At 59.5% G+C, this 23,287-nt stretch overlaps 3 protein-coding genes across 6 annotated transcripts; 2 read left to right on the top strand and 1 right to left on the bottom strand.

Moving 5' to 3' along the window:
* Window positions 1-38: 38 nt before the first annotated feature.
* VPS72 (vacuolar protein sorting 72 homolog) lies at window positions 39-2,846 on the bottom strand. The gene is made up of 6 exons (XM_083374765.1): window positions 2,523-2,846; window positions 2,099-2,251; window positions 1,649-1,757; window positions 1,353-1,535; window positions 834-978; window positions 39-718 (listed from the first exon to the last, which is right to left on the bottom strand). Exons 1-6 carry the CDS (start codon window positions 2,817-2,819, stop codon window positions 337-339), a joined length of 1,269 nt encoding a protein of 422 aa, XP_083230891.1. The 5' UTR covers window positions 2,820-2,846; the 3' UTR covers window positions 39-336.
* A 656-nt stretch (window positions 2,847-3,502) lies between these two features.
* PIP5K1A (phosphatidylinositol-4-phosphate 5-kinase type 1 alpha) lies at window positions 3,503-18,021 on the top strand. 4 transcript variants are annotated; one of them, XM_083374141.1, is made up of 16 exons: window positions 3,505-3,948; window positions 9,486-9,523; window positions 9,956-10,045; window positions 11,788-11,918; window positions 12,029-12,146; window positions 12,241-12,393; window positions 12,627-12,926; window positions 13,335-13,540; window positions 13,688-13,771; window positions 14,137-14,185; window positions 14,335-14,419; window positions 14,560-14,691; window positions 14,995-15,124; window positions 15,355-15,420; window positions 16,180-16,264; window positions 16,430-18,021. In XM_083374141.1, the coding sequence occupies exons 1-16, from the start codon at window positions 3,888-3,890 to the stop codon at window positions 16,430-16,432; spliced, it is 1,731 nt and encodes a 576-aa protein (XP_083230267.1). In that variant the 5' UTR covers window positions 3,505-3,887; the 3' UTR covers window positions 16,433-18,021. The 4 variants fall into 4 exon arrangements, 3 of the variants coding, with proteins under 3 accessions (XP_083230268.1, XP_083230267.1, XP_083230269.1); XR_014493825.1 differs by lacking the exon at window positions 16,430-18,021 and having other exon boundaries at window positions 3,503-3,948; window positions 15,355-15,502; window positions 16,180-16,210; XM_083374142.1 differs by lacking the exon at window positions 14,560-14,691 and having other exon boundaries at window positions 3,503-3,948.
* A 1,527-nt stretch (window positions 18,022-19,548) lies between these two features.
* PSMD4 (proteasome 26S subunit ubiquitin receptor, non-ATPase 4) lies at window positions 19,549-23,161 on the top strand. The gene is made up of 10 exons (XM_083374746.1): window positions 19,549-19,709; window positions 19,911-20,051; window positions 20,390-20,504; window positions 20,936-21,022; window positions 21,293-21,361; window positions 21,458-21,673; window positions 21,923-22,031; window positions 22,128-22,259; window positions 22,369-22,436; window positions 22,792-23,161. The coding sequence occupies exons 1-10, from the start codon at window positions 19,684-19,686 to the stop codon at window positions 22,957-22,959; spliced, it is 1,131 nt and encodes a 376-aa protein (XP_083230872.1). The 5' UTR covers window positions 19,549-19,683; the 3' UTR covers window positions 22,960-23,161.
* Window positions 23,162-23,287: the final 126 nt, after the last annotated feature.

Below are 23,287 nucleotides of genomic sequence, written 5' to 3'. Positions count from 1 at the left end.
TTCAGTTCGATTAAAAATAAGGACTTCCGATCCAGCTATGTATTTATCATTTTATTTTATTTTTAAAAAAAAGATACTAGCAAATGAGAATGAAGCCATTGTTGGGATTATAGCTTTCCCTGGCCTGATCCAGCCTCCCTCCAAAAGGCAAGCCCTCCCTTTTCAGTGCAGCCTCTGCAACAGACCCAGAAGAGGCCCAAAAGCACAGAAAATAAATAATAACCAAGAGTCACAACAGAGAGGGGAAAAACATATATAAAGGGATCTTTTAGGAAAGAATCAGTTCCGCGAGGGACGAGGAGACCCTTTGGCGGAAACAGAGGGGCTGTGGGGAGCTCAGCTGGCCGGCACGCTCTGCTTGATGATGATCTTCTGCCGGGTGGGCCGGAGGCCTGGCTCGGGCATGGGGGAGCCGGCCGCCAGGGCAGCGGAGGCGCCTGCGCTGGGCAGCCCGTGGGCAGTGATGTACTTCTTGTAAGCCTCGCGGATGATCTTGAAGGACCGGATGTTGGAGTAGGGGATGTCGGTGACGGGGTCCCGATAGATGGCGGTCTTGTGGGTGACGGGACAGATCTCCTTGACGGGCGGCCTGGGGGGCGGGGCTCGGGGGAAGACGCGCTCAAAGGTGTCGTCATCGCTGAAGGTGATGAAGGTGCGGGAGCATCTCGCGGCGGGCGCAGCGGCTGAGGGGGGCTCCTGAAGACCCTCCTGCTCTAACCTAAGAGCCGGAGAAAGAAGCGGAGATCAGGTCTCAGGCCCCAGCCCGGCTGGGGTCTCGGACGTAAGTGTGTGTGTGTGTGTGTGTGTGTGTGTGTGTAGGGAGGGGCGCTTACCCCTCCACGTCCACGTTCTCCTCCTTGTACGCCAGCTCAGAGATGAGGGGCATCGTCCCCGAGTAGTAGCGGATGGTGGGGCCCGGGCACTTCCGCTTCTTCTGCACCTGCCTCTTCTTATCCGCCTCCAGGCGCTCGTAGGTCTCTGCCGGAGGGAGCCAAGCTCTCAGGGAAGGCCTCAGCAGCAGGGCTCCCACCTTTGACCCCCACCCAGCAACCTCAGGCCCCCAAATCCTGGAATCCTTCCTGCTTTTTAAAGACAGACTGAGCCAGGGACACAGGTGAGAACAGAGGCGTTTCTCTTTTCAAAATGGCTATTTCTGACCTCTTTGTCCCAGAAACCAACAGCGTTCATCATGCCGACCAACGCATTGCATTAAGTATGACGGGAACACAGATTGAACCCCTCAAAAACAGGTCAGTAATTGAGAGCCACTGAACTGCCTTAAAGGAAAAAAAAATCTTCTGCCTTCCTCAATGTGGACTATCTGCTTTTGCCAGCAAATTGCCCCGGCTTACCCAGAGAGCGCAAGTTGAGCTCCTCGGTGATCTTGGCCTCCCTCAGGAGCTCTTCCTGGGTCAGGGGTCTGTCGTAGCTGGGGCCGCCCCCCTTCTTGCGCCTGGACTGCACCTGGCGCTCCTGGAGGCGCAGAAACGTCTGGCGAGTGTGCTCGGTGGTGGACTGGCGCATGTGTTTCCGGCCTGCCGAGGGGAGGGAGGAGGAGGAGGAGCCGAGGGGCTGAGCAAGGGGGCTTCAGGCCAGGCTTGGGAGACAAGGAAGTGTCTGACCCACCCACCCCTCCACGGACACTCACTGTCCACTGCATCTTCCAGTTCTGCGGGGGCCGATCGTTCCTCTCTGGTCTTCTGGGAGCTGCTGGCCGCGGCCTCGGGCTTCTTCAGCCTCAGGCTTTTGATGGGCTCCTACAAAAGGTTCAGACTCACTCAGTGGCATGTCACTAAGTGGGTGAAAAGTCTTTAGGGGCCTGGAAGAACAGGGTTTCTTTAAAGTTTTTTTAAAAAAGTTTTTAAGAAGTCTGCAAAGAAGCTTTAAAAGAGTTTTCTAAGAAGAGACTGAAATGGTCTAGAGCAGGGGTCTTCAAACTTCCTGGCTGAAGAATTCTGGGAGTTGAAGTCCACAAGGCATAAAAGGGCCAAGTTGGAAGACCCCCGGTCTAGGTCAGGGTCTCCTGCTTGAGCAGGCAGTTGGACTAGATGGCCTCCGGGGTCCCGTCCAGCTCTGGCGCTGCCCAGGAGGGTCTCACCTTGTAGGCCTTGGTGACCACCCTCCGCTTCCGCTTGGGCAGCGAGTCGTCCTGGTCGCTGCCGGGCTCGTCCCCCTCGTCGATGTCGAAGTCGGAGTCCACCTCGTCCTCGCTGTCCGACTGGTCCCCCTTGTACTCATCGTCGCCCGATTCCTGCCGAAGGAGTTCAGCCTCCCGAGTCCCACCCTTCTGGGACTACCAGGCCCATCCGCTCCCCGTCCGCCGGGGATGGGTCTGGTGGTCCCGCATCTCCCCAGCAGCGAGAGGGGAGACGCCGCAGGCAGCTGAAAGCCGCCGGGCAGGGGAGGATGGCTCCGGGAATCCGGCCCGGCCCGGGGGCGACCGCTTGGGGAAGCGGGTCCCGGGAGGGCTCGCAGCCCCGCCCCCCGCCCCCTCCCAGCCAATCCCGCGCGGCCCCGCCCACCTCGGTGAAGCCCCCGTAGGTGGTCTGGTAGAACTCGTCCTCCTCCTCCGCCGCCCCCAGCAGCCCCGAGAGACGGTTCCCCGCCGTCCGCCGCGGCGCCCGCCCGCCCGCCAGCCCCGCCGCAGCAGCCGAGCCCGCCGAGCCCGCCGCTGCCGCCATGGCGCCGCCTGCCCCGGATCGACGCGCTCGGCTGGCCACTGCGGCGCCTGCGGGGGAGGCCGCGCCGAGCCGGGCGGCCAGGCGCGATAAGTCGAGCGCCGAGGCGGGGATCGGGGCCGGAGCCAGGCGAGCGCCCATGGAGGCGGGGGCGCCCTCGCCGCGCCCGGCCCTCTTTTAACGGGGGCGGCGGCTGCCCTGATTGGCTCGGCGCCCCGGGAAAGAGGGGAGGGCTTTGCCGGGTAGGCTGCCGCTGCCCGTGGAGGCTCCATTTTGCCTCCTGGGCGGCTTCATTCGCTGGGGCTGCGTCTGCCCCCTTTTGCGCCGCGGGGGATTTCAGTCCATCAATCAGAATGGAGCTGGAAGGGCCCCTGGAGGTCTTCTAGTCCAGCCCCCTGCTCGATCCGCATGCAAGGATTAAAAGCATAATGATAATGATGATGATAATAACAACAAAACTAATAATCATAATAATAACAAAACTAAATAATAATAATAATAATAATAATAATAATAATAATAATAATAATAATAATAATAATAAGGCTTCGGGAGTGGCTGGATTTCTCCGGGGAGTTTTATGCGTTGCTTTCAGCCTGTTTCCCCAAAGATGGAATAAAACGAATTTATTGTAGGGTCTGCAAATAAATAATAATAAATAAATCATTCTGAGGTCTGACGTCACTCTGGCCTGGCTCGTGGCGTTATGGAGGCGGGTACAGAACGTTGGCGGCGTTGCTGGGGCGACGGGCGTGCCTGCGACGTCAGGGCCACGCAGGACTCCCCCTCCCGTTCGGAAGGAGCACGCTCTCTGATGCGGGGGAGGCCGCGCCCACTGCAACGTTGATGCGGCCATCCGCGACCCTCTGCTTTCTGCGCCTGCGCGGCGCCCATTTCCGCGCCCCTTTCCTGACGGTCCGCTTTCCGTTAGCGTAAACAAGGCGGCGCTGCCTCTCTTTCTGCCCCCCCCCGCCGGCGCAAAGTGGTTTCTCCCGACGACTGCCGGGCGGGCCCATTCCAGGAAGCCGGGGGAGGGAGGAGGCGCCTGCGGGGGGCGAGCGGGAGGAGGCGCGGCCACCCCTGCGGAGGCGAGCGTGGGACGGTCCGCGGCGGCGGCCGGAGCGAGGCGGGCGAGACCACCCGGGCGCCGCGGGGGGAGGCGAGAGGGCAAGCGGGGCAGGGAGGCGGAGCGGCGGGAGAAGCGCTAAGATGGCGTCGGCCGGGCCCGAGTCCGGGGGGAGCAGCAGCAGCAGCAGCGGAGCCGCCACGGGTAAGGGTCTCCCGTCGCTCGCCTTGGCCCCCCCGCCTGCCCCCTCCTGGAGCGGGGGTCGAGGGCAGCCCCCATTGGCTCGGGGCTCCGGGCAGGGCAAGGGGCAGCCCTGGGGGGGACCGTGGGAGGGGGCAGAGGCCGAGGTGGGGGATCCTCCTCCTCCTCCTTGGGGGCAGTTGGCCTCCTGGAGGGGGGGCGGGGAAGCAGACCCCCCCCGCCTTGGCCATCAAGGGCCCCAATGGGGCGGAGGGGTGGGGGAGGGGGTCTGCCCCCCCGGAGGAGGGAGGGGGACAGGCACCTTTGGGGGTGCCAATTGGAGGGGGGGCGATCCTCTTTCTGCAGGGCAGCTGTTGCCATGGCAATGTGGGTGCCCCCTGTAGGGGGTCTCTGGGGCCTTGGGGGGGACCTCCTGCCTCCTCACCCGCCTTCCCCTTCCCAGGTGGGCTGGCAGGATCCCATTGACCCCCCCCCAGGAACCCCCACGGGAGAGGGCCGAAGTGCCCCCCCAGGAGCTTTTCCCCAGGTGTGTTGGGGGGAAGCTTTGTGGGGGGGGGGCTAGAGCAGCTGGCAACCCCCAAGCCTCCTTCAGCCCCCTCTCCAGTTGGCTCCCCAGTGTCTCGCTGGCTCAGGATGGAAACCGCATCTCTGTTTTCTGGCAAATATTTGCTGGCTCATTTTGAGCATGAAAAGTTGGCCCCACGGTTGCCAGCCATCATCTTGATCCATAGAGGCCGTTTGTTCAAGCTGATCTCTTTTCCCGCTAATTCGGGGCTCTGTAGAGCTGAAATAAAGCCAATTGTTCCTTAGAAGTCATGAATTATACAGTTCTGCTTCCCCCCCCCCTGCTTCATCCCCAGCTAGAGACAGCTGATAAGAAAGCAGATGTTAGCCTGGGGTTTCCTGACTCAGCAACCAAACTAGAAGCAAGCTTTGTTTTTGTTTTTGTTTTTTAAAAAAAAGAAGAGTAATGTATTAACTGGAAAGGCATTTTGCTGGTGAAACTGGTATTCTGATTCTTATGTGTCTCATAATTGCGTCAAACAATAAAATCCTGACATGCAATGGAAAATTTGAAAAGCTGTGATGCCTTTGCCAGGCAAAAATCTTGATTTTTCTGTGTTGTGGGTATAGGCTGCTGTTTTCTACTCTCGCCTCTAACGCTAGGTGGTTTCCTTTCGGCTTCCACAATACTTGAACCTGTCGGAAGAGCTTCTGAAGATTGGGGCCTCCACCCCAAAGGACCCCCTTTCTTTTTCAGCAGAAATCTTGCTTATTCAGCCTCCTCCCTTATCGCTGCTCCCCTCGAGGGCAGCCAAAATCTTCAGTGGTGAAATAAGCTATTTTAGGCATTGCCTTTTAAAAATAGGCCTTGATTCTTCCTGCTGCAATGCTGGTATTTGGAACTTAGGCTTAGGTCTGAATCCGGCCTTTTTCCCCCTCCAAGGTGCCATTTTGATTTTTTGCAACCGACTGTTGCAAAATTGTGGGATCCAAATGTCTATAAAACGCCTGTTGGTGGCCTTGGGTGGACCCAGAGCCACCCGCCTTCACTTTAACGTGGCTTAAAAGGACCTTTTGTGGGAGCTTTTGCACCGAAGCGTTTCGATGCGAAACTCAGCAGAATATGTGCCGCCCTCTTTTTATAACGTTTTCTGGTTGCCTCTGATCTGAAGTCCTCTGGATGCTCCCCTCAATGTGAATCTTCTCTTCTCTCTTCTTCCAAGCTGCCTGCTCCTTCTTTAACCAGGGGGACAAACGAGGCACGTTTACTTTCTCTCTCTTTTGAGTCTCAGGTGGCTTGGATGTAGCTCCCGCACCGTGGAGCTGATGTCTCCTAATATTCCTGTACAGTTGTTCTTCAGCCTTAGTTTAGGGAAGGAAGGAGGGGCGAGGCACGTTCCTTTCCAGGCTTTGTACCAGGGGGAAGATGTTGGCTTTTCAGAGAGAGAACACACCCTGCTCTCCCGAGCAGGGAAGCGGAGCAAGCAGAGGTCAAAAGCAGCAGAGCTGACTTTGCAAAAAATTTTCTCCCAGCCTCTGAAAGCTGCCTCTGTAAGCCGGCTTCTCTGCCTGCCTGTTCTTCAGATGTATTCTGGCTTCCCTTTCTGACTTCAGGGGAAGCTGCTCTAAATCTGGGCTGTCAACATGGGAGGAGGCCGTTCTGGCCTGGGCGGCTTCCTTTTCTGGACATCTAAGCGGCTGTTCCGGGGATGCTCAGTTTAACTAGCAGCAGCGGTTACAAGGTGGCTTTCCAAAGGGTGAAAGCAGCCCTTTGGCTAGGCTGATCTGTGAGCGTAATAAAAATGGGACGCAGCCCTTTCACCGAGCGGAGAAGCTGGTTCTCTTGGGAAGGGAGTGCCGGAGAGCCCAGCGCTGTGAGAACCGGGGTTGCCGGGTTTTCATCACAGGAGTCGTTGGAAGGAGGGCAGGGCGTTGCAGGCACGGCGGAGGTGGGGATGATGAGATGGGAAGGTGACAGAAAGTGAAGTCTCTGCTGTTGGGCTTCCTGGGCCCAGTACTGAATTTATTAGAATTGAATTGAATTGAATTTATTAAATTTATAGGCCGCCCTTCTTCCTAAGGACTCAGGGCGGTTTACAGGGCAAAGTTTAAAAGCAATATAAAAGTTAAAATAGAAATAGGATTAAAATAAAATAATTGCTAGCCCAACAAATTAAAACAAAGTTTAAAACTTAAATTTATATGCCGCCCTTCTCCCTAAGGACTCAGGGCGGCTCACAACAATAAAAAGTTAAAAAACATAAAATACAAAATTTAAAAAAATTAAACCATAAATGTAATAAATACATAACAATTAACCCAATAAAACCAAATTTAAAACTATAGTCAGTCCAGGCCTGGTTGTTGGAACATCAGTAAAGGAGGATACTTGTAGCTCAGGGTCCTTGATGCTCTCTGGGTTTGGGCTCTCGCAGCCCTTTCACGACCCAGCTAGATAACGGCATCAGTGCCAGAAGGGAAGGGGGTTTGTGGAGAGGGAGACAAGGTGGCTGTGGGGTGCTTGGTGCTCTCCGAGCTCCCTTCTTACAGACGTCGTATGACCCAAATTAGGTAACAACATCAGTACCAGTGGGGTTTGCTGCACATGCTCCCTTCTAGCACTGATGTCGTCACCTAGCTGGGTCATGAAACGTCTGGAAGAAAACAACCCAGGTCAGTGAGCACCAGGAACTTCCTGGCCTCTTGGGATATTTTGCTTCTGGGGAGATGCAGAAGGAAGCTGGCGGGGGGGGGGCGGCGCAGAGATGTGTGGGAGGGGCTGATGCTCCTACTTGTAGGTGAACCCCCAGTGACACTCGCCCTTTGCGGTGGTTTTCATCGACAGCCTGACTTCCCTTCCTCTCTAACTGAACTTCAAGCCTTCGTGATCCCGACTATCTGCTGAGCAAACTCCTTCCTTCCTGAAAAATTCTGTGGCTTCCCCTTTTCTCTCTCTCTCTCTCCTCTCTGCCAGCCTTTAGCTTCCTCTGCTGCTCCGTGGTGCCCTCTCGAAGACGCAGATGTATGGGTAAAACCGAGGCCTGCCTGCGCGTGACCCTCCTCCTCCTCTGCTAACCCGCCTGGCCTCTCATTGCCTGCGGTGGTGGTGTGGAAGTGACCGGGGGACGCACTGGCTTCTTCCCCCAGCCAGGGCTGTTTGGACATGAAGCAGCTGCTTCGCTCGCTCCCTCCCGGCCTTAAAGAGTCCCCAGCCTCAAACTCGGGCCCCTTCTGGGTTAACTCAGAAAGGCTCGGCCGGCCACTCCCTGGGGACATGTATCCCCATTTTAGAGATGGAAAGCTGGAGCCTTCAGAGAGTCCCAAGTCTTCTTGGGAGCATTGAGACAATGAACTTTCCCCCCAGGATTTAACCTTGCTGGCCCTTCTCGATGCAAGCTTGCTAGAACTCTGGAATCGACCGAGATAGGAAAATGTGCAACTAATCCGGTTTCTCCACCCGCCCGCTTGTGTCAAACGTGGCTAGTCCAGTGGCGGTTCAGCCGCTTCTGGCCACAGATGTGGTGCTGGCAACACCACCATCTTCTCCTTTCGAGCTTTTGCAAGTTCAGCGCATGGTTTGGCCGAGCTTCGCCTGCTTTTGCAGCACGTCTTCTTCCCGCTTGGAGGCCCGAGGCGTGGCGCTGGGCCTGGCCAGGGTCTCCCCTGGTTCTTCTCCCAGTCCAACTGGAAAAGGTGGAGAAAAGGTCCCTGCGGTGCGTTTTGAAACAGGAGGCGTCAGATAGGGATGCCTGGGAGAAAGTGGGGAGAAAGGGGTGTCCCTCTGCTAAATATTTCCCCCCACGTGCTGCAGCACCGCTCCTTCCTCCCCCCCCCACCAGCCTCCCTCCTCCCCACGTGGCCGGAGGGCGTCTGGCTCTGGACCGAATTGCGAAGGAAGAGACCCAGAGCGAAGTCCCTCAGCTCCGTTCTTTGGACATTGTGTGGAACCCCGACTGTCAAGAGTCTGGGATTCTCAGCCGAGGGTCTCCTGAGGTCAATAAGCCCATCTGCTCATGGCAGGACCCCAGTCTCCCGCACCCCCTGCCTCGCCAGCGTTTGTCAGTGGCTTTTGCAAATTTCCCAAAGCAAAGACCAACAGCAGAAGAATTTCAAACTGAGTCATCATCGTTTATCCAAATTGTTATCGCTGCCAACTCTGACAGACCTTCATCTTCTCAGTCGGCCTACCGAAGGCTGGAAAATGAAGCTGGCTCCCCACCAACGCCTCCCCCTCCCACGCCCCTGCAAAGGGCCGGTCAGGATCCCCTCCTTGAGCCAAGATTTTGCCTGCAGCCTCAGAGACCGGCTTGGTCTGATGACACCTTTACCTTTCCGCGTGGTCAGGGTCCGCTGGGCTTACAGTGCTGCTGTGGCTGTCCTGGCCCACCAGAGGGCGCTGTTCCCCTGGCCCCTCTGCCAGAGGGCAGCCCAAGCTAGAGTGGTGTGTGTGTGTGTGTGTGTGTGTGTGTGTGTGTCTCCAACCCTTTAGGACTTCTGGACTTCAACTCCCATGCCGGCTGTGGAATTCTGGGGGTTGAAGTCCACGGGTTTTAAAGCGGCCCAGGTTGGGGACCCCTCTTCTAACTTGGGCTGCCCTGGAGGGAGCCGAGCGAACAGGCGGCCACCTTCAGCACCCAGGTCCACCCAGAGCCCGAGCAGAGGGGCAGATCCTGGCCGAAGTGGGGCGGGCATTTGTCCACCTTGGCCAAAGACACCCGGAGGGCTCCCGGTGAAGAGCCGGCCTCTGCTGGCAGGCCTTCCTCGGGCCGAGCAGAGGGGGCTTTGTGTCGCGTCCACACCGTGGCCCCAGGGGCTAAGCCCTTGGCATCTCGGGGGTGACTCAGCCCCAAGTGATGCGTGGGGCTCCCTTGGCAGGAGACAGCGAGAGCGGAGGCCCCGGGCTGGATTCGTGCTGGTTCCCCTCGCGAAGGAGGGCGTCGCTCCCCCTGTTTCCCCCCTACCCCCCCCACCAGTCACCCCCCGGGAGGACTCAGCTTAATCTCTGCCAGAGCTCTCACCCCCCCTTTCCCTTCCAGGGGCGCCAGGAGCGGCGACCTTCAAAAAGTCCTTGGAGGTGAGTTTCCATTAAATTTAAAAAAACCGAACGCCACCACCCAGGGCTGGTGCTGCAAGTGCTGACAAAGAGCGGGTGGGGGGCAGATGGTGCCCTTCAGGAGCTGGGCTGGGGACGGGTGGGGGGCTTCATGGCCTTGGGAAAGCTGAGATTGAAGGCAGCAGCCTGGGATGGCGAGGCTCCGGCGCAAAACCCCACCTTCTGACTTTGCCCCCCTGTTGTAAACGTGGAGCACAGAGAAGCTCGCAAAGCAGGGGCCGGCCCTGGAGGCTTCCCTGCCTGGGGTGCTCCTGTCTCAGGCACCCCCAAGCTGCACACCCCCTTTCGCCTCACGGACGGGCAGGTGCTGCCCCCACCCCTGTTTTGGGGGCACCCGTTCCGCCCTGCCCGTGGGAGGCTTGGAAACCGCCCTTTCTCCTCTCCGGCTCCCAGACGCCAGGCTCCTCCGGGCACGGGTCCTCGCAGACGATCAAGAAAGGCCACCGGAGCGTGGATTCCAGCGGAGAGACCACCTACAAGAAGGTAGGCTGGCGGATGCTGGGGCTGGGCTGCTGCCACCGCCTCGGCCTGCCTCTCCCCTCCCCTTCCTCCCCCTCCTTGCATTCTCCAGCCTCTGAGTCACCCTGCTCGGCATAAAGGCCCAGGTGCACGGCGGTTTCAGAGACAGGTTTCTACCGGCAGACCCAGGCAGAGCAGATCCCAGGGATCGTAAGGCCCGTGGGTCAGGATCTCGCTCGCTAGCGGACCAGAGGGAGGAAGGTTTCCTTTGACCTCTGGAGACTCTCCCGGACGGGGGCCGCTGGGCCTGCCGGGATTCCCTCAGGGTTTCCTTTGCCCCACCCAAAATGCGGGCCTGCTCTCCGGAGAGGGCGTAGCTTCCTCCTCCTCCTCCTCCTCCTCCTACCCTCCGTGCGGGGGATACTCTGACGCTCCCCGGGTCTGAGGGGACTCGGATCTGGGCCGGGATGCTGCAGCTGGCTCTGAAATGGATGTTAGCCGGGATGGGTCCTTTCGGACGCCGCCTCTTTCCGTAAGTGGCCCCCTTGCTGTGCCCTGAGATAGGCCTGAGACTGTGGAGGTGGGGGGTGCTTGGGGACCCCAAAGATTGTGGGTGGGGGGGGAGAATGCCCAGGAGAGTTTGGAGCAGTCCTCCCCTGTTGTTTCTGTGGTCGTCAGAACCAAGAAACAGTTGGCAGAATTGATCCTTGAGAGGAATATCCTCCCTCCCTTCGTGTTTTCACCCTTTTGTGGGTTCCTCCCTTGCCTGCAGTGTGTGGTTGGCCTGTTGTGGCAGCTGCTTTGCTTCCAGTGCCGTGTTGCGCATCATTTTTGCCCCCGCTCCTGAAGCGGGTCCCTCACATGGGGGGACAGCCCTCTTTCTAAGGGGGCTCCTCACTCCCTGTCTGAGGGGGTCCCCGAGATCAGGGCGGTGTGGATGGGGAGGGAGCCCAGCTCAAGCTCCCCACGGCTCAGCTGTCTCCCGGGCCGGGAAGAGCTCTGCGGCACGTTTTGGCACCCAGCGCCTGTAGCTTGGCACAAGTCTCCACGCATGCCACTGAACTGGGGGACCTGCCCCTGGCCTCTCTGGGAAGGGCGCCTCCCTGGCATCCTTGGGGAGAAGCAGCCGGATCGGAAGCCCCCCTTCCCCAGAGCAAGAAGCTGTTGGGGATTCTGCTCTGATCTTCCCAGAGAGACGAGCCGACAGTCCCACAGTTCAGGGCTTGGGAGGGGGCTGCCCCCCCCTCCCAGCTCGAACGGGGGATGCCGGTTTGGGGTTGCCTGGCAGGGGAAGCAGGAAGCCAAGGCAGCCAGGGGATTTCCAGGCACCGGGGCCGAGGAGGAGGAGGAGGCGCCCGTCTTTGACGTAGGCAGCCCAGTGATTTACCGAAGGCTCCAGCAGGGGAATCCCCAACGGCTCTCCTGGAGAGGCCTCAGACACTTAAGGCAGAGCCGCTTCTCCCCCCTTCGTCCCCCCCCCATGATGGGACCAGTCAGGAATTTCCTTCATCCGAGAATCGGCCATCGAGGCCTCCCCCTTTCTCCCCTTCCCTTCACCCCCAAAGCCCTGACTTGGCAGGTCTAGCCAGATTAAAGAGAGGGTCCTTTTAAAGGGTCTTCGAAGGAAGAACCGACTCAAAATCACCTTAAAATGCTGATGTGGCAGCAGGAAACCCGAGTGAGCCGTGAGGTGTTTGCAAAAGGACGTGTTTTTTTTTCACCTGCAAATCAGGACCGGCTCTTTCTCCCCTCTCCCCCCTCTCCAGACGACCTCCTCGGCTCTCAAAGGCGCCATCCAGCTGGGCATCACCCACACGGTGGGCAGCCTCAGCACCAAGCCAGAGCGGGACGTCCTGATGCAGGACTTCTACGTGGTGGAGAGCATCTTTTTCCCCAGGTGAGCTGCCGCCTGCCCGGCCAGGTGGCCTCTGCAGCCGCTGCTCCCTCTGCCACCCCCTCCCCCCGATGGGCGGTGCTGACCTCCCCTCCCTCGCTCCCTCCCTGCAGCGAAGGCAGCAACCTGACCCCGGCCCACCACTACAACGACTTCCGCTTCAAGACCTACGCCCCCGTGGCCTTCCGCTACTTCCGGGAGCTTTTCGGCATCCGGCCCGACGACTACCTGGTGAGCGGGCTTCAGGGGCGGCCCTCGGATGGGGACTCCTTTGGGGGTAGGGAGGAGAGGTCCGAAGGGCTGATCCCCTCCCCCTTCCCCCCAGTGCTCCCTCTGCAGCGAGCCGCTGATCGAGCTCTCCAACTCCGGCGCCAGCGGCTCCATCTTCTACGTCTCCAGCGACGACGAGTTCATCATCAAGACGGTCCAGCACAAGGAAGCCGAGTTCCTGCAGAAGCTGCTGCCGGGCTACTACATGGTGAGCGGCTGTGGGGAGGCGAGCCCCTTCCTGGGGAGGGGGGCGCGAGAGGCCCCGGGGCCAGGAGACGGGGGACCCTCTGCCCTCCGAAAGGGGCCCCTGACCGTCCCCTGGCCCCTTCCCCATCCTCGCGGCCACCGCTGACTCGGTGGTGACTGCTGTTCTCCTTGAGCCGCCTCGGGGGGTGGGGTGGGGGGCTTTGCCTTAAGGACACCCCTCCTCCGCCCCTGCAGAACCTGAACCAGAACCCCCGGACGCTGCTGCCCAAGTTCTACGGCCTCTACTGCGTCCAGGCGGGGGGCAAGAACATCCGCATCGTGGTGATGAACAACCTGCTGCCCCGCTCGGTCCGGATGCACCAGAAGTACGACCTGAAGGGCTCCACCTACAAGCGCCGGGCCTCGCAGAAGGAGCGCGAGAAGGTCTTCCCCACCTACAAGGACCTGGACTTCGTGCAGGACGTCCCCGACGGGCTCTTCCTGGACGCCGACATGCACAGCGCCTTGTGCAAGACCCTGCAGAGGGACTGCCTGGTAGGTGGGGCTGGCTGGTTCGGGGGTCCCGGGGTTGCTGGACAGGAGGGGCGAGATGTGGCTGTAGCTCTCCTGCTTCCCAAAGCAATCCAAGCGCTTGCCAGAAAACGGAGCGGCTGTCTCAGACTTTTACGAGTGGGGGGTGGACCAAGGAGCCCTGGAGATGGGGCAGGCGGGCTGGGATGGGCTCCAAGGCAGGGAGCTGTTTTGGGAAGGGCGAGCGGATATTTGCGCAAAGGCCTCTTATCACTTCCTGGACCAAAGTCTGCCTTTCATCCTCAACTCGCCTGAGCTGAGATCTCGCCGCTTCGGAGAGGGGGGAAAGAGAGCGAAGGCGGCCCAGCCTGGACCCAGCAGGACCGTGGCTTAATTGGGGGGCTTCCTTGCCTCTATTCCCCCCTCCCCCAGGTCCTGCAGAGCTTCAAGATCATGGATTACAGCTTGCTGGTGGCCATCCACAACCTGGACCTGGCCCAGCGGGAACGGGCAGTAGCCGACGGGGCTTCCCTGATGGACACAAGGCGGCCGGCCGGCCAGAGGGCCCTCTACTCCACCGCCATGGAGGCCATCCAGGGAGAGGCCCGGCGGGGGGGCACCATCGAGACGGATGACCAGTAAGTGCAGCGGCAAAGAGACGGGGCCGCTCAGACGAGGCCCTGTGCCAGTTTGCGAGCGGAGCCGTGGGGCTCGGAGAGACGTGTCCCGGGTCGGGGTCCTCCCCCACCCACCCACCCCGTGCCTCCGTCTGCTCTCTCCTGCAGGATGGGCGGGATCCCATCCCGAAACGCCAAGGGGGAGAGGCTGCTCCTGTACGTGGGGATCATCGACGTGCTGCAGTCCTACAGGTAAAGCAGCCGGGTTTCTCCCCCGCCGGATGCCAGCCTGGCTGCGTGCATCCCTAATGGAGGAAGTCGGGCCCGGGGAGGTTTCCCTCCCTCTCCCAGCCAGCAGGAAGCAATTAAGGCTGGGAGAGCAGCCCTGGCGCCGGCCCTGCCCAGCCAGAGGCTCTGCGGTTGGTGGCAGAAGCAGGCTGGAAGTGCAGAATGGCGGCAGGAGCCGTGGGAAGCCGCCAGCCGGCCAGGCAGAGGAGCCTGGGAGGAAAGGAGGGGAGCCAGAGCGAAGCAGAGGGGCAGCAGAGCCCGGCTGGGCATTAGGGGCTGATTTTAAAGCTAAATTTGTAACCTGCTCTTCCACCTTCCGATCTCTCCAGGTTCATGAAGAAGCTGGAGCACTCCTGGAAAGCCCTGGTTCACGACGGGGTAAGGGGCCGGAATGGTCGCTCCTGTCTTGGGACGGAGCAAGTGGGGGAAAAGGGAGGTCTGGGAGGGGGGAGGGGAAGGCAGATCCTCTGTCCCCCCCCCCACACACTGATTTCTTTTTGGGGTGACTTTTGCCTGCTTCCCTGCAGGACACGGTCTCGGTTCACCGGCCGAGCTTTTATGCCGAGCGATTCCAGCGGTTTATGTGCCAGGCGGTCTTCAAGAAGATCCCTCGTGAGTCCCTCGAGTGGCCGGCTGGCATGGCCGCCCGTTTGGCAAGGGGAGGGGGGTTCTCCTTCCTGTGCCCCCCTAATTGTAGCCTTAAAGAGGCTCCTCAGGCTTCCCGGCTGAGCTTGGTCTCTTTCTCCCCAAAGTGAAATCCTCCCCTTCCAAAAAGAGCCGCTCCGGGATGGGTCCTCCTCGTCGGCCGGGCCAAACTGGGACCCCCGCCCAGGGCCTAAGCGAGACGAGAGTCCAGGTCACGATGGAGGTCGAGATGGAGCCAGGTGGGCGCCCCCTGCCTGCAACCCTGCTCTTCTCACCCACACTCAGCCCCCTCCTGGCCCTGGCAGGAAGCAAAGAGGCAGCCTTCTGCTGGGGAGGAGGTAGCTCCCCCCCAGCCAGGAGTGTCCGACCTCGGCCACTTTGAGACCTGTGAACCTCAAGTCCCAGAACTCCCCAGCCAGCACAGTTGAAGTCCAGAGGGTTGGATGCCCCACCCCCTCCATCACCCTTCCACCCCTGACCAGGTGGCCAGCCCTGCCCTGGGCCCAGCCAGGGTTGCTCAGCCTCCCCCCTCCCCTTCTCAGGCTCCCAGCTGGGGCGCCCCGACCTGCTCCCCCAGACGCCCCCCATTGAAGAGGCCAACAGCGACTCGGCAGCAACCACCTTATCCACCTCTTCGCTGGGCAGCCCCGGGCACAGCTCGCCAGCCAGCCGGTCAGTTGCTCTTCCCCACAGGGTGGGGAGGGGCGGGCCAAGGCTCCACAGGGGCCGGGGAGGGTCTCTGGAGCCCATTGGGCTGCTTGGCCAGCACAGCCAGGGGGGAGACTGGCCCCGTCCACCCTGGGGCGAGATTTTGGAGGGCCGATTCGCGGACGCCTCACTTTTCCGCAAGCAGTTCGTCTCTGGTTTCCTGGCGCTCACTCTTGCCCCATTTCTCCCTTCAGCTCAGTGGGGGCAGAAGCGCCCCCCCCAGATACCCCCAAGGACCCAGCTGTGCTCTTTCTGGAAAGGTGAGGGGGGGGCGAGATTGGAGACCCCCGAAAGAGCCTCTGCGTTCTCATCCGTCTTTCTGGATCTGCAGGAGCGGCTTTGGTGACCAAAGGGGACTTTTCGCAAGAACTGTGTAGTTCTCTGAAAACCCCTTGGAAAGCGGCGGGGGGGGGGAAACCCTCTGTTCTACAGTCTCCCTCCCCCCCCTCCAGTTGACCTGGGGTCTGTCTCTCAATCTCCACGTAGGTCAGAGAGCGGAGAGTTTGTCAGTTCAGACAAGTGGTCCACGGAGCTAGATAGTGCAGGATGCTTTCAAGTAGGTGAGGCGGAGTCTAGGCAGGCCGGGCCCTGGGCCAAGCGAGCCCCCAGGGCCAGGGGAGGGGCTCAGTGCTCCTAGGGGCCCCGGCCCTGCCCTTCCGGCCAGAGAGGGCTGCTCTGATCCGGGGAAGGTGCCTGGCCGTGGAGGGTGCCGGGCCCCTCTCTGCGGCTCCCAATGGCGCAGGGGTTTGTGCCGCAGGACCAGGAGCAAGAACAACTTTCCGTGTGTTTGTGTGTGTCGGGGTCATGTGCTTTGCTCTGCCCCCCCCCCGGCTCACCCCCCTCCCCAAGGACTGCCCCAAACACTCAGCCCTGCCCCAAAGCAGCTTCAGGAGAACGGGCAGCCCCCTCCCTTGGGGATGTGCAGGGGCCACAAGTCCCTGAAAGACCACTTCGGCCCAGAGAGATGGGGCTGGTGGAGGTGCCCCCCCCCCGCTCATCCTCTGCTTTCCTCCCCCCAGTGCTTCCCCCAGCCCTTCGGCCACAGGGCAGCCTTCTGAGCCGATGCAGCAGCCTGGAGAGTTGGCCGAAAGCGAAATCAATTGTGTGAGTTTCTCTCTCTCCTTCCTTCCCCCACCCCCATTTGTGTAACCGTTTGGAGGGAGGGGACACAGGGGAAAGGGTCCCCCTGGGACCCTTGAATCCAGCCTGCCCCCACCCCGTCTCGAGCACCCCCGTCTGACCCTCCTTCCCTCTTTTCTGATTTTTCAGTGAAGGCTCCCTGGAGTATTTTTCAGAGGGAAACTTAGCAGAAGATCTTCTCCACACTCTGCGTGGCCTGTCTCTTTGCGGGGGGAAGGGGGGGACCAGCCCCCCTGCCCCCTTTTGGAACTGCTGAGGCCACAAACTCCTTTGAACTGAGCAGGCGGAAGCCCGGGGCCCACTCAGACCTCCCAGCCGGTCCACAGCGCCCAGCTCCGGGGTGCATGGGAAGGTGGGGGCTCGGTGTCCGGCCCACTCCAGCCTGAGCAGAGGCCAGGGCGGCCCAGCCTGGCGGGGCTTCCCGAGGAAAGAGGCGTCCAGAGGAGGTGGGGCACCAGCGCAGCCCCTCTTCCCAAGCCCCGTGACGACCGTTCCGTACTCACTTCCTCCCGAGGGGGTGTGTGTGGAAGCCGATGCTGCCCGCTTGGAGAAGATGGCAAAGGAGGAACGCTCTCAATTTTGGTTTTCTAAAGTTTAGACCTGCTTCTTCTTTCATAAATTGCCATATCTGGGGGCCTTTTGTGAGGCCGTATCTGGGGTGGGGGGAGCCCCATTTTCAGTGCTGTATCGTGGGAGGGGGCTCAGGAGCCTCCCCACGCCCATCCTTCCTGCTCCAGGACACTCGTGGGCCTTGGCTGGTCAGCCCCACCTGCAAGGCTTGCCCAGAGTGATGGGACCTGGAGTCCAGATGTGACTGCTTTGCTTAATGCTGCCAAGTACAGTTTTTCACTGTTGTACTGACGGACCAAACTTCACCTCCTCGCTCGCTTTGTGGCGGTGGGAGATTTCAGTATTAAAACCCCTCTTGAGAAGCTTGTAGAACTTCACTACAGTCAGGGCTCATTTCCTCCACCTTCCCCCCCCCCCCCCCCGTTTTATAGCTCCCTCCATTCTGGCTATTTTTTGGGCAAGCTACAAGAATGGTCACCCCTTAGTTCTTTTGCATGTAGGGAGGGGGATGTTTTTTCCTCCCGTTCAAGCATTCTCATGGGTTGCGTTTGGAGAAAGCAACCCTCAACATGGCTTTCCTTGCACCAAGCACGTTTTTCTGGCCCTAACAAAACCTCCGCAGCAAGAGGAGGAATTCTTGGCAGTGGTAATTATTCAGAAAAGGTTTTGGTGCATCAAGAGGAACATATCACTGTCTGGAAGGGAGAACACATCTTCGTTTCTTCCCACCCAGTTTTGGAGGGAGAGCAAGAAGGAAAAAAGGACAGTTGTTGTTTTTTCAGTGAGCTTTATAGATATTTTTGTGAAGCATTTGATGGGAAACAGACTAGCATTCAGGGTTGGCTGCAGAGAAGATGGATGAAGGGGCAACTCAGTCCTTAAAGTGAGATCAGGGTAAATAAATTCTATTTTTGAGAAAAGTTTGCAAGAGAGCAGGGCATCTGTTACACCTCAAAACGCCAATGTATAACCAATCACATGGCTGTTTGTGAATATGGGATCTGCCTTTTGGGGGTGGGTTGGGGGTCTTGTTAAATTTGAGCCTTGAATCTCCTCAAACTATTACATGCTATGGAACTGTCTACATTAGACTGATTTGGAAGCTTCCCGCCACAAAAGTTTGTAATTTATAAACTTGTATTTCAAGCCTGTTTTTGGTGCCTCTTTCTTCCCCGTGGAAATTGGTTTTCGGACTGCAACATCATTTTAGACTTTGGGGGACAAACTGGGCAGTGGGGCGGCTACAGATTGGCTTCAGAAGAAACAACACTGGTTTTGAGAATGGAGCTGGCATCACGGAGGGGGGGTGTATCTGAATTGCCCTGCATGGGTGGGATTAGTGGCCATCCAAGACTTGAGAACTTCACTTCCCAGAGTTTCCCAGCCAGTTTTAAAGCGGCCAAGGCTGGTGGGCCTGGAGCTGGCTGGGGAGATTGGGGCATATGACTTGCCCCCAATTTTATCTCGTTCCCGGCATCCCCCGGCCCGATGCTCTCCAGAGGCTTGCTTGTTTATTCGGAGGCACTTCGAGGATCACAAGGCTTTGCCTTCTCCCGAAGGCGAGAGAACCTGGGCACCCAAGTCCTCTGCTGGGTCCAGCGGGTAGAGACGCGTATCGGACTCGTTTATACTTCGCGCTGTTCGGCTCCTAGCCAATGGCCTGCCACTGAAGGCTGCCCCATTGGTCCTTCCCCAGCGACCAATCGAGTGCCTGCTTTCCGGTGACGCCGCCCATTAGCGGGTGTGCCAATCAGACGCGTCCCTTCCGAAGCCGCCTCGCGTCCATAGAAGTAGCAGGAACCTCCTCGTTTCCTTCTCTGTTCAGCTGAGATCTGGTCTTTGTGCCGTGTCGGGCTCTGGTTTTATAAAACACACCTGGCAGCGCCTCGGCTTCCCTTCGGTCGCTTCCGTGACTGGCTAAACTCCAGCGCCCATCAGCCCCAGCCAGCAGGAGTGGGGCATGGCCGCTTGGATGATAAATGTCCCTGTGCATCAAATAAGCTATCGCCATGATGACGGATGGGATTCCGTCGAAACGTTGCGCCTACACCTTTAGTTCTACGCGGGGGAAAAACCCGAAAAACCAAGGATCCGTATACATTGTGTATACAAACACACACACACACACACACACACACACACATAAGGGACACGGTGGCTCTGGCTCAGGACGCTGAGCTTGTCGATCAGAAGGTCGGCAGTTTGGCGGGTCGAATCCCGAGTGCCGCGTAGCAGAGTGAGCGCCTGTTACTCGTCCCAGCTTCTGCCAACCTAGCAGTTCGAAAGCACGTAAAAATGCAAGTAGAAAAATAGGGACCACTACGGTGGGAAGGTAACGGCGTTCCGTGCGCCTTTGGCGTCTAGTCATGCCGGCCACGTGACCACGGAGACGTCCTCGGACAAGCGCTGGCTCTTCGGCTTTGGAACGACTAGCACGCATGTGCGGGGGAACCTTTACCTACATGTTTACATATTTTTTAAGAAGAGACTGGACAGCCAGACTGGACTCCAGCACGAGCAGGGGGCTGGACTAGAAGACCTCCAAGGTCCCTTCCAGCTCTATTCTGATGTATACGGATAGCCTCGTATGGAACACGCCTTAAACAAAAAAAAAGTAGAGTCGGCGCTTGCGCGTTCCGCCCACGGAAGCCCCCGCGCAGGCGCTAGAACTACCCCTCCCGGGATGCCCCGCGCCCCGACCTGCCAAGAAGCGCGACGCTGATTGGTGGCGCGGCAGCGGCCGGGCGGCCGGAGCGACAGCGGGCGCAGGGAGCGGAGTCGGGGGCGCCGGCGGGGCGAGCGGAGGGGCCGCGATGGTGCTGGAGAGCACGATGGTCTGGTGAGCGGGGGGGGGAGGGGGGGGGAAGGGCGGGGGGCGGCTTGGGCGGGGCGGGAGCGGCGGGCGGGGGCGGGGGCGGGTTTCCCTGAGTCACGGCCGGGGCGGGGGGCGCCCGGAGCGGAGGGGGGGCCCTGGGGGCTCCCCGAGGGTGGGGGGGGAACCTAGCGCCCCCTAACCCCCCCTCTCTGCCCCCCCCCGCAGCGTGGACAACAGCGAGTACATGCGCAACGGGGACTTCCTGCCCACCCGCCTGCAGGCGCAGCAGGACGCCGTCAACATCGTCTGCCACTCCAAGACCCGCTCCAACCCCGAGAACAACGTGGGGCTCATCACGCTGGCCAAGTGGGTCCCCTGCCCCCCCTCCCCTGCCCCCCCCGCACCCGGGGCCCTTGGGGTGGGCTGGATGGCCTCCGAGCCCCCTGGCCCAGCGTGTGGCCCTGGTTCCCCGCTTGGCTCCTCTTCCCCAAACCAGGTCTGCTTTGCACGGGGGAGGGAGGGGGGTCGTTGAGCCCGGCCCCCTGTTTGTTTTGCAGCAACTGGGGAAGGGGCTGGACTAGATCACTCCGAGGACCCTTCCGCCTTTATTCCCTGCTTGCCGAGCTTTTCCCAGACCTCCCCCTCCCTGGGGTCTGCTTGAATGGGGGACTTTGTTGACCCTGCCCCCCCTGGCTTCGTTGCAGCAACTGCGAGGTGCTGACCACGCTGACACCGGACACGGGCCGCATCCTGTCCAAGCTGCATTCGGTGCAGCCCAGAGGGAGGATCACCTTCTGCACCGGCATCCGAGTGGCTCACGTAAGACCCCCTGTGCCCCACCCCCGATCCCAGGTCTCCTCCCAGACAGGGAGGGAGGGAGGGACTCTGGCTGTGCCTGCTGGCGTCTAGGAGACCTGAGCTCTGACTGTCAGATGGGGAGATTTTAAAGTTTTGAGCAAAACTCTGGAGTTCTCCCTCCTCAGTACCCGGACCGGTGTCAGGCGGGCCCTTAAAACTGGGTGGCATCATCCAGTAAGTGAAGGAGGGGGACCAGGAGGGAGAACGTCTAGGCAGCCCCACTTGGCAGGTGTCTCTCTCAGATTGCAGTTTGCCAAGAGGCCCTCGGGGCATTGATGCAGCACGCAGAAGCCGAGACCCAGGCCAGGGAGAGAAAGCGAAGGGCTGGACCGGAAGAGGGGGGGAGTGGAAGTAGCCACAGCCCCTCCGCTAAATCTCCCCTTCCTTTCCAGCTGGCTCTGAAGCACCGCCAGGGGAAGAACCACAAAATGCGCATCATTGCCTTCGTTGGGAGTCCCGTGGAAGACAACGAGAAGGACGTGAGTGACGCAAAGGGCGTTCCTGGCATTTGCCAATGTATTTTGAAAAGAGGGGATCTCCCGTCCCGAGGGATAGTTTAAATAGAATTCGGATACAAACTTCAGAAATGCCACTGAACTACAAGTCCCAGCATTCCTCACTGGGATTCCTCTGGAAAGGCCACTTTCCAACCTCAGCATGCTAAGGGGGAGAGTCTTTCCTGGGCTCAGGTTGCCCCCTTCAAAGGGGTCCGATGCCTCTGGCGCTCGAAACGCATCTTTCGTTTACAGCTGGTGAAACTGGCCAAGCGGCTGAAGAAGGAGAAGGTGAACGTGGACATCATCAATTTTGGAGAAGAGGTGAGGGACCCCAAGGTTGGCTGTAACGTAACTCACGTTTTTGTGCTGATCTCCTTGACTTCTCCTTCTCTTCCTCCTCCTCCCCCTGCTCTGTAGGAGGCCAACACGGACAAGCTGACGGCTTTCATCAACACCCTGAATGGCAAAGATGGCACCGGCTCCCACCTGGTGACGGTGCCTCCTGGGCCGAGCTTGGCCGATGCCCTCATCAGCTCGCCCATCTTGGCTGGAGAGGGAGGAGCCATGCTGGGCCTGGGGGCAAGCGACTTTGAGTTTGGCGTGGATCCCAGCGCTGACCCAGAGCTGGCACTGGTAAGGCAGGCCAGCTGCTTTCTCCAACCTCTTGGGGCCTGCTTTGCAATTCCCAGAATGCCTGCGTTAACCGTGGTTGTCTAAGGCAGCTGTGCTGGGTGGGGAATTCTGGGAGCTGAAGTCCACAAACCTTAAGTTGCCACAGTTGGACACCCCTGGTCTAAGGAGTTCTGCTAAAGGGATCCCAAACTGTCTGGCCATCCAGCATCGCTGGGGAAGGGGCTGCTGATGTTTCCCTCTCCCCTCCAGGCTCTCCGAGTGTCGATGGAGGAGCAGCGACAGCGTCAGGAGGAAGAGGCTCGCAGAGCAGCTGCCGCATCGGCTGCCGAGGCCGGTATTCCTGCCACGGGCGGGGATGGTAAGTCATCTCGTTCAGCCCTCGCTCGGTGCGGCCTCAAAGAGCCCAGCCCCCCCCCCAAACCAGGACTCTCCCCTTTCCTTTCCTGTGTCTCAGATTCAGACGACGCTCTGCTGAAAATGACCATCGGGCAGCAGGAATTTGGCCGCGCCGGTCTGCCGGACCTCAGCACCATGACCGAAGAGGAGCAGATAGCCTACGCTATGCAGATGTCTCTCCAGGGAGCTGGTGAGCGGGGAGCAGGGGGGCCATCCCAGCAGACTGTCCTTCACGGCCACCCATCGTCCAGGGCTGGGAAGCTTGACCTGCACCCTCTCCCCCCCTCCTGTTTCTGCAGAGTTTGGGCAAGGAGAGTCAGTGGAAGGCGAGAGCTCGGCTGACATGGACACGTCGGAACCCGCCAAGGTTTGAGTTTTGGGGGGCCAGGCTGGGGCCTCTCCAGACCCAGAGGGTGAATTACTTGGGGAGGGGTCCCATGAGACAGGATCCCCCCGGGCCCAGCGTCCTTTTACTGAAGGCTGCCGTTGCAGCTTGGGCGAAGCTCGCCAAGCCATTTTTTATTTTTAAATGCGAAGTCTCGGATGGCAGCGATGCGGGAGGGGGAATTCTGGCAGGGTGTGTACGTGTTCCTGGGCCGGTCCTCCTCTCCTGCCCACCCAGCTTTTACAAAAGGCCTGTTTTTGGGGGGGTGGGGGCGGTCTGCTCCCTAGTCCCAGACTAACCTAATCATGTGACCCCGACCCCTCCCTCCCTCCCTCAGGAAGAAGACGATTATGATGTGATGCAGGACCCGGAATTCCTCCAGAGCGTTTTGGAAAACCTCCCAGGGGTAGACCCCAACAACGAGGCCATCCGCAACGCTATGGGCTCGCTGGCCTCCCAGGCTTCAAAGGAGAACAAGGAGAAAAAGGAGGAAGAGAAGAAATGAGCGGGGGGGGGAAGGGGGCTGACTCCCTCCTTGTCCTTGTGTCCACACACTTCACAGGTTGTGTGGCCTGGTAACGTTCGGTTTCCATAATCTTTCTGAGCTGTCTGTCTGCAGGGACGTGGGGTCCCAGCGGGGGTGGGGGGGTCCTTTTCGCGTTTTGCTTCTGGTTCAACCCTTAAATAAAACCCTTAAATTTTCTCCGCACTGGGGTGTTTCTTTGAAGCAGGCACCTGAAGTATCCCCAGGGGGTCAAACCCAAGCAGCGGACGTGGTGTGTAAACCTTGCCCTGAGCTGAAATTTTGTCCCTCTGAAGCTGGAGATTGACTG

This window comes from Vipera ursinii, assembly GCF_947247035.1.
Source record: "Vipera ursinii genome assembly, chromosome: 15".
In the NCBI taxonomy this organism is placed as follows: domain Eukaryota; kingdom Metazoa; phylum Chordata; class Lepidosauria; order Squamata; family Viperidae; genus Vipera; species Vipera ursinii.
The sequence above is the reverse complement of the archived record's forward strand: the minus strand, read 5'-3'. Positions and strand labels throughout refer to the sequence as shown.

Excerpts from the sequence above, each read along its gene's own strand:
- VPS72 (XM_083374765.1), bottom strand. The coding sequence starts at position 2,819 with ATGGGCGCTCGCCTGGCTCCGGCCCCGATCCCCGCCTCGGCGCTCGAC. Across the intron at positions 1,536-1,648 it reads ACTGGAAGATGCAGTGGACA|GCCGGAAACACATGCGCCAG; the intron begins GTGAGTGTCCGT and ends TCCCCTCGGCAG. Across the intron at positions 979-1,352 it reads GCTCAACTTGCGCTCTCTGG|AGACCTACGAGCGCCTGGAG; the intron begins GTAAGCCGGGGC and ends TCCCTCCGGCAG.
- PIP5K1A (XM_083374141.1), top strand. The coding sequence starts at position 3,888 with ATGGCGTCGGCCGGGCCCGAGTCCGGGGGGAGCAGCAGCAGCAGCAGC. Across the intron at positions 10,046-11,787 it reads GAGAGACCACCTACAAGAAG|ACGACCTCCTCGGCTCTCAA; the intron begins GTAGGCTGGCGG and ends CCCCCTCTCCAG. Across the intron at positions 12,147-12,240 it reads TCCGGCCCGACGACTACCTG|TGCTCCCTCTGCAGCGAGCC; the intron begins GTGAGCGGGCTT and ends CCTTCCCCCCAG.
- PSMD4 (XM_083374746.1), top strand. The coding sequence starts at position 19,684 with ATGGTGCTGGAGAGCACGATGGTCTG. Across the intron at positions 20,052-20,389 it reads GGGCTCATCACGCTGGCCAA|CAACTGCGAGGTGCTGACCA; the intron begins GTGGGTCCCCTG and ends GCTTCGTTGCAG. Across the intron at positions 21,362-21,457 it reads TCATCAATTTTGGAGAAGAG|GAGGCCAACACGGACAAGCT; the intron begins GTGAGGGACCCC and ends CCTGCTCTGTAG.